Here is a 13,179-nt window from a genome sequence, read left to right on the forward strand (position 1 = left end):
TTCATGGGTTTGCACACCTAGTAAAGGAATGTAAAGCATCCTTTCAAAAAGCTTTGCCACAATCTAATGGTAATCCAGTATTACATACTAATGGTGCAGTGGGCCCAAGGTACGGATTCATCTAATGTGTACCTGGAAAGAAATTTGGAAATCATTTAAGGCTACTCTCATTTTAGATCTGACAAAACTGTAGCTGAGAGAAATGCGGTCTATTTTATTGCAAGTGACAATGTTCTTAACTAATTCATTTTATCTGTTAGTGCCCATGTACTAAAAGTTTCCATGAAATTAAAGTTATTTTTTTGTAAAACAATGCAATTGCATAGCTTAATTTCATCATTATCCCCAATCAGGCAGCGATGCTTCAATATACACATGCAAAGAGTACTTAAATTTTCCTCTTCCTTTGAGCAAGAGATGCTCACCACGTCCCTCCATTTTTCATTGAACATAAGTCTACCCTGCAGTCCGCTGCTGTTGTTTGTGCTGCCGTTGACGAGGGGATGGATTTTTAAATTACTGGCCATATTTCTCTTTAGAGAGGCCCACACGCGCCAATCCTCCGCCGACTGGAGCCTGAGCTCCAGTGGTGTATGTTCTAACTTAAGCAACATTGGGTCATCTGTTTATTGTGGGTTTAGCGGTCAGGAAGAAAGGGTGGCCGTTGCCAGGGCAACCGACACCCAGGGCAACGGCAAGTCGAGGAGGGAGGGGGCGTGGCCTCGAGCGGCACGGGCCGATAAGAGGCGGCGCCCGTCGTCGCGTTGCGAGTGGGGTCAGTCTACGCGGCAGGGCGGAGGCGGGGCGGCCCGGGCGTCTCCGACTGCCTAGAAAGACCCCGAAGGGCGGGCGAGCGAGGCTGCGGTCCCGGCCGTTGCCCTTCCTCACAGCCCATGCCGAGGAGCCTCGCCCGGCGCCCTAACATGGCCGGCGGGCGATGCGGCCCGCTGCTGACGGCGCTCCTGGCCGCCTGGGTCGCGGCGGCGGCGGCTACTGCGAGCCCAGAGCAGGCCGCGCTGCCGCCAGAGCAGAGCCGGGTCCAGCCCATGACCGCCTCCAACTGGACGCTGGTGATGGAGGGCGAGTGGATGCTAAAATTGTGAGTGTGCCCGCCCGCCCCGCACGCCACACTGTCCTCAGGGGCGCCACCCCCCCAACCCCGCGCGGGTAGCTCCCGATCCCGCGCTGCCGCCCGACTCGACCTGGGGCCCCGGACCCGCCCTGCAAACGACCTGCGGCGCCGGGGTTGGGCCTCTCGCGCTGCGCATGCGCACCCAGCCTTCCCTGTGACAGCTTTGGGTGCATAGTATCATCGCCTGCCTTCTTGTCCCTTGCTTTGAGGGAAAGTGTTTTAGGGATGGAGCAACTTGCCAAGGGAAGGGGGGGAAGGAAGAAAATGTGTGCTTTTATAGGTCTGTGGAAGAGAAAGCGCAGTCAGTCAATGACATTTATGTATGGTATGAATACGTAGCAGAGGCTAAGCAAGTTATTAGTTTAGTGAATAATTACAGCACAGTGAAGGCAGACCATTTGTATAATATAAAATATCTTAGTTCGCCTTTTGAAGACCTTGAGATGTCATTGTGAAAATAAAACGTACACATGGGTGCCTTTTAAGTTTTAAAATAAGATTTCAAATAAATGTTGATATGTGTTCTCATTTTTTGAGGTAGAACTTTCTGGGTAGATTATCATAATTATGCTAGTGTCATAAAAAATAGACATTAGAAAATTCTCCCTTTTGAACAATAGAAGATAAATGGTGGATAGTGTCTTTGTTTGAAGGAGACGGGAAACTATATCTTTATTTTTGGTGAAGGACAGGGATTTGTTGATTGTAGCTTAAAATTAAACTTCTTATAGTAGGGAAGTGATTATTTGAAAGGAGACTTGATGTTGACAATGGGCAGGTGTCTGAATAGACTTGAGAGACCATCATAGTGAGCTTGCAGGGAAAATGAAGAATGGTGAAATAATCACTGAGACTACATCTCTTTAGCCTGTGGTCTCAGGCAATATGTATACTTGATCACTACTATTTTATAATTAATTTTACATTGAGGACACAGACACTCACAAAATTATATCTTTATTTATCAAAGAACATTTCTATTCTTTCAGTTTAGATTTCAAGCAGTCGCCTATGGAGTGAAAACCTCAATGTAAGATCAGGGCTAAAAGTTATGTCACTTAGCAGATTACATTGCTTAAAGAATTTAATGCATAATATCCCTTAAAATGTGCATTTACCTTTTGGTCACAAAGGGGATATTTAAGACTCGAAATGAGATTCCCTCGTTTTCATAATAAATCAATGAAATTATTAGAGGTGTAGACATGAATAACTTATTAAAATACAACTATTAATACTCTGGATGGAAATAAGGAGGTCATATTCCATTTAAAACAGAAATTTTGTAAGTAAGTGGAGCTTTATGTTAGGACTGCCATGTTTGTAATTGTAAGAGTTTTAGAGAAACTGCATTTTGTCAGCCAATACTATAGAAAGTTCTTTTTTCCAGTAGATCCTTACAAAGTGGACTTTTTCTAGATGTCAATTTTCTGGTTAAAACGGAGTTGGTGTATGTACATGCTGACAATCAAATCAGAAAGTTTTCCTTATATTTAACGATGTCAACTTTTTTATGGTTCATTTTAGAATCACTGTTTTTTTTTTTTTCTAAAGTAAAAGAACTAAGAACACTAAGGCTGCAATAAGTTTATAAATGAATGACCACCACCAAATCCTATGTTTGGCTATGTTGATGATTCAAATTTTACTTTTTTATAAATATGCAAGCCTGGGCACAGTAATCAATTGCTCCAAGCTTGCTATGTGTCCCGTTGTATGGAATATACTTGAGCTGTGATGCAAGGTGAGTCTTACAGTCTGGAAATAATCTCTGTAGACACTTGAGGTCATTTTAGTTGAAGTTCTTTTTTCATCAAGCGTACTTTAGGATAGGTAGATAGGAAGCAAGCCTATAAAGGAAAGATGATTTAAACCATTACATCCAATTTCTTTGTACCTAAGAACCTGAGTGCTCATCCTGAAGAAATATTATAGGTCTTGTCTATTTGTGATCTGTTTTTCTATTTTTCTGCATTATTCCCTCTCCTCTCTGTGAAAAAATACAAAACTTTAAAAAATATAAAATTCATTAGATTCTCTACCATTGTAGGCCTACTATGAGTCTCTAAGAATTCATTAAACCAACAATAAGTTAACAGATTTCTTTTCCTGATGTATATAACAGAAAAACAAAGTAGGTTGGTACTAACTCCACGTTAACACCTTGTTCAGGTGAACTGCTCATAATTAATGGAAACTTTTAGGAGTCTGCAGAGGATGTATTTCTTTCTCCAAAGAAGCAAGTTAGGAAGCTTTCTGATATTAAAAAATTGACTTTACTTTGAATGACGGTTCTTTGTTTGTTCATTTGCTTACACGCTACCTTCTGGGAATTTTTTTTTTCTTTTTTATCCTATGTCATATAAAGCCCCTGTAATGCAATTCCTGGTTATATTGGTATAGAAAATTTAATTTATTTTTAAGGACCTAGCACTGTTTGGCAGCTCTGAGACATGAAAAGCTCCTATTAGGAGATTTATTTGATTACGTTTTCTTTGTCTTTCAAACAGAGTTTGGATTCTTGCAAGTGAATTTTCAGTTTTAGAAAAGCACTTCTGTATTAAGGAATCAGTTCAGTATCAGTTAAAAATATGTATGCAATAAGTCTCCATTTCTATTAATATTCTGAAACCTTTAAAAATCTGAAAAATTCTCCCATTACTACTTACATTTTTTTAATGTTATGACCTTATTGTATACTCACTTTTCCTGTTGTTTCCTTTCATAGATTGTTTTATAGTGTTTAACTCTATTTCTGCCATTCCCTGTAATTTGGCTTGCTGTGTTTTTCCACTCCCTTAACTTCTGAATGCAAACTTTGCTCTTTATCTGAATTAGGAAAAATGATCTAATCTTTAAAATACCTTTTGATGCTTACTTGTCTCTATTTCCATTGTTTATACTCTGCTCCAGTTACTTTGCAACCTTTTGCTATTTTAAACCCTTGCTTGGCTCATGGTATATCTCCTTGAGAATACTACTTTTGTTCTTTTGAAACACAAAAGTATGCAGTATGATACATTCTGTGTACTGTTCTGTTGGCTTTTTCCCTCAAAAGAAATAAGTAGAAATCCAAGTGGCTCAATTTTGACCCACCTACTTTCAAACTGACATCCAGAGGAAAATTATATCTTTGAGTTAAATTAATTTACCTCAGTAAAGCATATAGATCTTTTTAAAGCACTGCTTTTTCTCTCTTTATTCTTAGGATACTCATGTTTCAAAATTGAAATTAAAAACCTGGTGATGGAGCAGAGCCTCATTTATTTTCCTAGGACATCTAGGTTTTAGTATTGTCTTCCCAGTATCCTTCTTATACCCGGAGAGAATGTGTTGAACATCATTACCTTAACTTGCCCACGTCAAATAGTTATAATTTCTTGCAGTTTAATAGATTGTCTTGATTTATTGATTGAATGTTTAAGAGCTAGTCATTAAATGCTGGTTATGTGGGTTGGGGATCTGGGAAGGTAAGGGTGAATGAGCTGCAGCTTCGATTTCAAAAGTGCTCTGAAGGAAATAAATAGTATAAGTCATGCGCATTTACCTAGCAAATGTTTGCTGAATGCTCCCTCTGTATTTGACATTCAGCAGTGGTTCTCAACAGGGCACTATTGGCATTTTGGGTTGCACAGTTCTTTGGTGTGTGAGGATGGCCCACACATTGCGGAACCTTTGGCATCCCAGCCCATTACATTTCCAGTAGTATTGTGACAGCAAAAATATTACAACCCCCATTCCCTGTACATACTTCCAAATGCCTCCAATTGACAACCACGGCTCCCTAGGTACTGTTACAGGTATCTAAAAACATGCAAATATTTGATTTTAGATAGTTTCCACAGAGGGTTTAAAGCCTCATTAAAACTTATCATCCACTTCACCTCTGTCATTATCATCATCATCATCACAATCATATTAAACAGTTAAATTGCTTACATCACATATTCCAAATGTTATCTTATTTAGTCGTCTTAGAAATGTCGTACAGTATTATCATTCCCATTCTGACTAGAGGAGATGAAAAGTTGAAAAGGTTAAAGCTTTGGCCAAGGGCAAATCCTTAGTAAGAGGTGGGCAAGGCCAGAACTAGAATGCAGGCCCCAATTCAATCGTGGGAGGGTAGTAGGGGAGCCTGGAGGAAGGCACAGGGCCTGGCTGACCTTGCTTAGGTCTCAGCTGGCCAGCACCCTGACCCACGACAGGAGGCCTTGTTCCTGTAGGATTCAGAAGCCCATCCATGCTTTACCATCTCTCTAGTTTCTGTAAATAAAGAGCCTTTTTACTACATGCTGATTCCTGACACTGCTCACCACTTAGATAGGTGCCCTGCCTTCCCTACATCCCAACACCCCAGGAATATTCCTTCACACTACACCTTGGTTGTATCTAGTATGGTCCTTACCACAACTAGTAATTATAAATTATTTATATGCTTTAGTGCTAAGTTTTTCTTTGACTCTTCCATTACAAGCTTTTAAGTAGAGGAACAAGGTTTTTCTTCTTCCCTGTTTATTTCCAAAGTCTTAATACCTATTAATAACAAGTAGTAGGTGTTCAATAAATACTTTTTAACTAAAGGAATGAGTGAATAATAGACTTCAATTGTTTCTATAATCAAGAGATTTTACAAGTATATCCCTGGAAGGAACATCTGTACTATTTTCTTAAGTTTTAAGTATAATCGCCATCATCTCCCATTTGCTTATTGCAGTAATATTTATTGTGGTGTAGGACCCACCAGGCTCTGTTCTAGGGTACAAGTGATGCAGTAGTTACTGCCTTCATGGAGTGCTCATTCTAGTGAAAGTAGTGAATTCTACTTTCTCTAGCAGGTGTCTTGATTTTCACAGAGCTGTCAATTTTTTATTTTTTCTCTACCTGTTGTGATGACATGGTCCAGCAATGATTTTCTAAAGAAGTACATTTGCGCATAAAGCAGCGGTCCGCAACCTTTTTGGCTCCAGGGACTAGTTTCATGGAAGACAATTTTTCCACGCTGACGAGGGGTGGAAGGGGATGGATTTGGGATGATTCAAGCACATTACATTTATTGTGCAGTCAGACCTCTCTGCTAATGATAATCTCGATTTGTAGCTGCTCCCCAGCGCTAGCATGACTGCCTCAGCTCCACCTCAGATCATCAGGCATTAGATTCTCATAAGGAGTGTGCAACCTAGATCCCTCGCATGCACAGTTTACAGTTGGGTTTGTGCTCCTATGGGAATCTGATGCTGCTGCTGATCAGTGTGACAGGAGGTGGAGCTTAGGGGGTGATGTGAGTGATGGGGAGTGGGCTGTAAACAGAGATGAAGCTTTGCTCACTCACCTGCTGCTCACCTCCTGCTGTGCTGCCTGGTTCCTAACAGGCACTGGAGGTTGGGGACTGCAGGCATAAAGCTTTCAATTCCTGAGTCATTCCAGATTTTCCGGAAGAAAGAATAACACTTGATGTAGCTGAGGCATCTTTTGTTGACATTTTGATTTAGCTTTATTTATTAAGTTGTAGAAAGATGAACCTAGTGTACCCTTTCCCTCTTCATTGTCACAGAGTATTTTGAGCACTTTGATCAGAGTAAGTTTTACTAAGTGAAAATTGACTGTATCTATCATTGACTATCTCATTTCTGCAAGGATAAGAAGTCAGGGCAATGTACTGAGAAACACTGCTAAAATTACAGCCAAGATAGAAGAAGAAAAGTTGCCCATTACTGGTCAATAAAAATTTATTTTTAGTAAAAGTTTCTTTGTACCCAATATTTAAGTAAGTCCTTCCCTTGAAATGTTTAGTGCACATAATGAAATGTTTAGTACACCAGTTTACATAATAGCCTACGAAATTCGGTGAGTTCTTACAATAAAGGATTCAAGGTTGTTCGGCCACCTTACATCTAGTAGAACCTCGGTGTACTTTGTGCTTGGATACTAACAAGGACAACAAAAGCTTGCTGTTGACCTTTCTTTCTCAGAAATGGTTGAAAACCTTGGACTGATATCTAAGTTGGTATAATTTAACAGTATCTTGGCTATCTAGAATATATTTCAAACGTCTTTATGAAGTTTACTAATTTTATATACCACTGTGACCTTGCAAAAAGTTTAAATAGAAAAGATACTGGTTTATGGTTTCTATGATGATAATGGAGCTAATTCTCCCTGGAGGCTCTTAAATCAAAGAAAGACTATATATAAGAGACAAAGTTATGGCAGTGAGATCTTTTATATCAACAGTCCTTAGGAGAAGACTGCTACTGTGAATTAATTTTAAGTAATATAAATGAAGATCATGTTCAGTTCTTTCTGATGGGTTTTATTCATGCATACATGCATGTGTACGTGAAATATATATGCGCACATAAATTAAATATACATATATATGTCTACAGTCTCACAGAGAGGAGAGAGAGAGAAAGAGAAGGGCATGAAGGTCTCATGGGTTATCCTTGTATTTATTTCACTCCTGGAGGTATTTTACTTACAGTAGATTCTAAATTCCTGTCTAAATTACGATCCTTTAGATACAAAAGAATACTAATAATTTAAAAAGCTGCAGCAACAATGGACCAGCTCCCACACCAAAGACTCAGAGCTGGCTTATCTCCACCACTGAAAGAACATCTTGGTGTATTCCAACACAATCAGCTCTGACTAAATCTCTGAAATAATGGCATTAACAGTGCTGCATAACAGTAGGTAGCAGCTACATAGAAAACGGCCTATCTAAAATTACCTCAATGGCATATCTGACGGTGTATCATAATTGTATATCTGAAGGTCAGTTTCACCAAAAACTCAATTTATATAATGTCCTATCTAGAGATTAGGGACTGGGAGTTTTCAAAATTATGAAATTTGCACAATTTAATAATTACTGATGTAGCAAATGTGTCCATGACTTATATGTAAAACAGAGTCCTAGGGAAATAAAGATCTAAAGTTTATTATTTTATACTTCAAGATTTCTTCCTTATTTTTGTTACTTTCTCTCTTATTCTCTCTCTCTCCCTCTCTCTCCCTTCCTCTCCCTCCCTCCCTCCCTCCCTCTGGTTGTTGGTGTGGAGTCTTATTTTCCTTGAAGATTTTTATCACCGAAATACCTTTGTCTGGGTTCTTGCTCTGCGTGGTCTTAAATGACCTTAAGCAAGTCTCTAAACCTTTGTTTGGCAGTGATGTCGCAAAGTCAGATGAGCTAATGCATCCTAAAAGTGTCTTGGATACCAAACAGAATATTGCAAATTTAGTTCGTAGTAATTATTGGTCTAATATGTGCCTGCTTTGCATGTGTTATCTAATCTTCTAAGGTAGCTACAGTTGAGGAAGCTGAGGCATGAAGAGATTATTAATCAATCCAAAGTCACATGGTTAATTCCTGGTTGGCATTTCTGATTCCTCTGGCATAACTCTTATCCCATATTCTAAAATACCTCTTGAAATGTACTTAATTCAATGTTTCCCTTTTTTTTATTCCTAAAGCTTGCCAGCTATCTGAATGAACCTCATTGCCATTTGGATATTTAGAAAATATGTAGAAAATAACTATTTTCTCAGATTAAGAATATAATTTTCATTGAAGTTTATATAGTTGTTTATTTAGCAAAAATTTATTGAGCACCCACTGTAAACCAAGAATATACTTTGCTTTGGAAATGTAGAGATATAAATGTTTTTTAAAAAAATCTGTGTTCAAAGATGTCAACAGATTATTCTCTGATGCATGTCTCCTGGATCCCAGGTCTTGGGCAGTGAGCTATAATGGGAAGATGATGAGCTTTTAGAATGATCTTGGGATTGGCTATATCTTAGTCTTTTCTAGAGGTGCAGTTAGAGAGGGTGAACAACTGTGCTTGCTATGTGTTGCTGCTTCTGGGGCTTAGCTGGAGAGAAAAATGCATGCTTTGGCTTTGGGCAGCCCTTTCTCTTCTGGGTTCTGCCTAATTTTCAATACTTATCCCAAAATAAATGCCTTTCTTTCCCTAGTCTTGGCTTTTTAATTCCTCCTCCCATCACCTTTTATAATACGAAAGATCAAAATCTTGCCTGATTTCAGTTTTTTATATTTGTTTTGTAATTTAGCAAAATTGGTTTATGTGTATCATTGCATCGGTATTTGAATGGTACTCATAAACATGTTTCTGCACAGTTCAAGATTTTATTATAAAAAATTTTGTAAGTGATGACCTAAAAGGCACCTTTGAGCCTAAATCTTGTTACAGAATTTCATTAGTTTCATACTCTGCTGCCTTACTTTGTTTCCTTTTCCTAAGGCATTGTGCATGTGTGTGTGTGTGTGTGTGTGTGTGTGTGTGTGTGTGTGTATTGTTTTGTTGGAAGGCATTCTTTTATTTTTCTACTGTCCCTTTCTTCCTTTAATTTAGAAACAATAGGTGCCACATTTTGTAAAAAACAATTTAGCAATGGAAAAAGTGAAAAATAAATAGGAGGGAATTGCCATTTTTACATTGCTCAGCCTACTCATCCACAAGTTAGTGTATTTCTCTACTTAATCAAGTCTTATTATGAAAAATTTTAAATGGACACAAAACTAGGAGTAGTATAGTGAATCACCATTACTCATCATTAAGTTTCCACAGTTATCAGTATATTGCCACTCTTGTTTCATCTCTACCTCTTGCCCTCTTTCCCTTGGTGGTATAATTTATATTATGTGCTTTAACATTTACCCATTGTACATAAACAATTTAGTGATATCAAGTCTTTTTAAATGTCTGTTTTATTTTTTCCCTCAATATTTTGACTTGAGTTAAAGGACTTTTAAAAATTTTAAACAGATTTTAAAAATATGTCTAGTTGTTCGTGGCATCCTGAAATACTATTCAAAGTGCCTGATGATTTTTTTTCTGTTCTATTTTGTGAGCATTGATTGATTTATTTTATTTACTGTTTTAATCTTCTGAGTACTATTAAGCAAAACAAAATGTTTTTCTACTTGCACTAATGTATTTTTGTGACATTGTTCTGTAAATGTTAATTTTCCTTTTAATCATGTCATGTTAGTGTTATAAAATGGATTTCCAGCATACATTGTTGTTTGTTGGTGGTATTTCACGTTAAGCATAGCCTTGCCAGCTCTTTAAATCTCTATAAGGCTTATTCGATCTCGATTTCTTCTCGTTTCAAATGATATCTTCCTTTGTATACTAGTTTCCTCAGGCTGCTGTAACAAATTACTACAAACTTGATGGCTTCAAACAACTGAAATTTATTCTCTCCCAATTCTGGAGGTCAGAAGTCCAAACTCAGGGTGTTGGCAGGGTTGGTTCCCTCTGGAGGCTTTATGGCAGTGTTCACTCCGTGCCTCTCCCCTAGATTCTGGTGGCTGTTGGCAATCCTTGGCTTGTAGCTGCACAACTCCAGTCTCAGCCTCCATTTTTACACGGCCTTTCCTTGTGTCTTTCTGCCAAATCTTCCTCTTCTTTCTTATAAGAACAGCTGTTACTGGATTTAGGGCCCACTTTAAACCCAGGTTGATCTCATCCTGAGATCCTTAATTTAATTATACCTGTAATGACTCTTATTCCAAATAAGGTCACATTCACAGGTACCAGGGCTTGGACTTATGATTTTAGGGACTACCCTTTAGTTCACTACACTTTCTAAGCAGCAGACTTCTCTGGATCATTTTAACATCTACAGATTAAATCCTGGAGAACTTCAGAGCTTTATGGTTTGAGTATTTGTGATGTTTTCCAGGATATGGGAGGGCGAAGTGAGGCCACTAACATATTGCCAGGATTACTGTCCAGCCTTCTAGTTCTCTTTGCTTCCGTCTTGTCCTTCCTTGATTGATTATCCACAGGGCTATAAGAGAGATTTTTCCAAAATGTAAATCTGATCACAATTCTTACCATGGAGCTTCAAATGAGGTCCTAACTCCTTCTACAACTTTTTTAAAGACCGTGGGTGATGTCTTCACCCTGCCCTCTTAGTGCTCTGAGCCTTCACACATCCTTTTCTCTGTGCTTAGATTAGAACATTCCGTGACCCCTCTCTGGGTATTAACTCCTACTTGAGATCTTAGCACAGAGGTTTCTCTCTCTCCGGGCCCTTCCGAGACACCCCAGCTCCACAGTGTCTCCATAGCATCTGTTTCGCACTCGCAGTCATGGCGTTGCCACCTGGATTGTGTTTACCCCTGTGCTTATCTCTGTTCATCTCGGAATTGACGATCCACAAAGAGAGGAGGCACCAAGTCTGTGTCATTCCCAATTGTAGCCTGAGCTTCTAGCATCATGCTTAGTTACTGTTTATTGAATGAAAAATAACTGAAAAACAGCGTTCTAGCTTGAAGGCCCAGGTATTCATAACGCCTTTTCTATTTAAGAAAGTGTTGGGTAGAACTGGGTCAGCCTATGGTTTCTACTTTCCTTTTCAGAATGTTTTAGAAGTGCCACAGATCTTCTGATGTTTGGAAACATTCTTGATGACTCTCAAGCAATATGTCTGGTCTGTGCCCATCAGATCTCTAGTTTGGGTAGACCTGAAACTGGTTTGGCTAGTTTAGGGGCAGCCTTGCAAAAATTGTCCCACTTAGTGGAGCAATAAAAACTGCTCACCCTCAAAGATCAAAAGGTATCCGGAGAGTGACAAAATTGTAAGAATAACATTGAAATAAACTGTTTTATGTATTACAATAATCCTTGAACATATTTTCAAACTTTGGCTAAATTTTTCCTATAGAACTTACGTTTATACATTAAATCCTAGGAGGGAATGTGCTTCTGTTTTTTTATATCAAATGACTTTGGAAAAGCTTGCTCTTATAGATCTCTTTAGTTAAGAGTTTATCTTTTTTAATTTAAATACTCTATTTCTCTATTTTACATATTTTTCCATATGTTTATATTGATTAGTTATTCTTCTCTTATAGTTACGCCCCGTGGTGTCCATCCTGCCAGCAGACTGATTCGGAATGGGAGACTTTTGCAAAGAATGGTGAAATACTTCAGATCAGTGTGGGGAAGGTAGATGTCATTCAGGAGCCAGGTACTGTAAATGTTCAACATTAGATGTAAAAGTTTAACAAATTTTTAGTTTGAATTTTTTCAAGTATACAGAAAAGTTGAAACACTAGGATACTGATTACCTGTGAACTGACTACCTTTAATGAATGGATTACATTTTGGCATATCTGGGTCTGTCTGTGTGTGTGTTTGCACATACGTAGGTGCATGTATATTTATATTTTTATTTTACTGAGCCATTTGAAAGTGAGTTTTAGACATCATGATAATTTATCCTTCAATTCTTTAGCATGTTAAAATCTTCCTAATTATTTCCCATGTGTGTTTTTATAGTGTTTTGAACCAGGATCCAGTCAGGGTTCATAAATTGCATTTGGTTATTACGTCTTTTGAGTTCTCTTTCAATCTAGAATTATCCCCCATTTTTTTCATAACATTGATTTTCTGAAGAGAACAAGGCAAGATTTTCTTAGGTGTTTCCTTATGGTGACATTTCACTTATAAGAATATATATAATATTTTCTGCATTTTCTATATAAACTGGAAGTTCAAATCTAGAGGCATGATTCAGGGCAAACATTTATGGCAAGAGTACGTCATAAACGATACTGTGATTTCATATTGCATCTCATCAGAAGGCACATGCTGTCACATTAACGATGTTAATTTGAGTACTTGGTTAAGATGGTGGCACTAAATATCTCAATTATGAAGAAGTAACCCCACTTTGTGATTAGCAAGTAATCTGTGAGGTGATACTTTGGGGTTTTAAGATCCATTATGATCTTGCCTGAAGCAGATATTCCATTATGGGTTCCAGAATAATGAATTTCTAATTCCGTCATTCCATTTACACTTATCATCTGCCAATGATGTAATTTTTCAGGAGAAAGAAAGAATTGCTTTTACCCCGAAGAGTGGAGAGAGATAGAAGAGACTGTTTTAAATTCTTAAAAAAAAGTATATATAATAAATTTGTAGTCTTAAAATAACTTTGTGTATTATATATAAATTGAGAAAAAAAGTTGGCCTTCTGTGATCTAAATCTCTAAAATACGGCTGTTT

The 13,179-nt window shown here is 38.1% G+C and overlaps 1 protein-coding gene across 1 annotated transcript in view; it reads left to right on the forward strand.

Moving 5' to 3' along the window:
- Positions 1 to 701: 701 nt before the first annotated feature.
- TMX4 (thioredoxin-related transmembrane protein 4) overlaps positions 702 to 13,179 on the forward strand; it is a 33,646-nt gene continuing 21,168 nt past the window's right edge. The window contains exons 1-2 of the mRNA XM_012639305.1: positions 702 to 1,099; positions 12,021 to 12,136. Of these exons, the coding sequence (XP_012494759.1) occupies positions 894 to 1,099; positions 12,021 to 12,136 (322 nt within the window). The 5' untranslated portion in view covers positions 702 to 893. The remainder of the gene's footprint in view (positions 1,100 to 12,020; positions 12,137 to 13,179) is intronic.

Source organism: Propithecus coquereli, unplaced genomic scaffold, assembly GCF_000956105.1.
Source record: "Propithecus coquereli isolate 6110/MARCELLA unplaced genomic scaffold, Pcoq_1.0 Scaffold139, whole genome shotgun sequence".
Classification (NCBI taxonomy): Eukaryota; Metazoa; Chordata; class Mammalia; order Primates; family Indriidae; genus Propithecus; species Propithecus coquereli.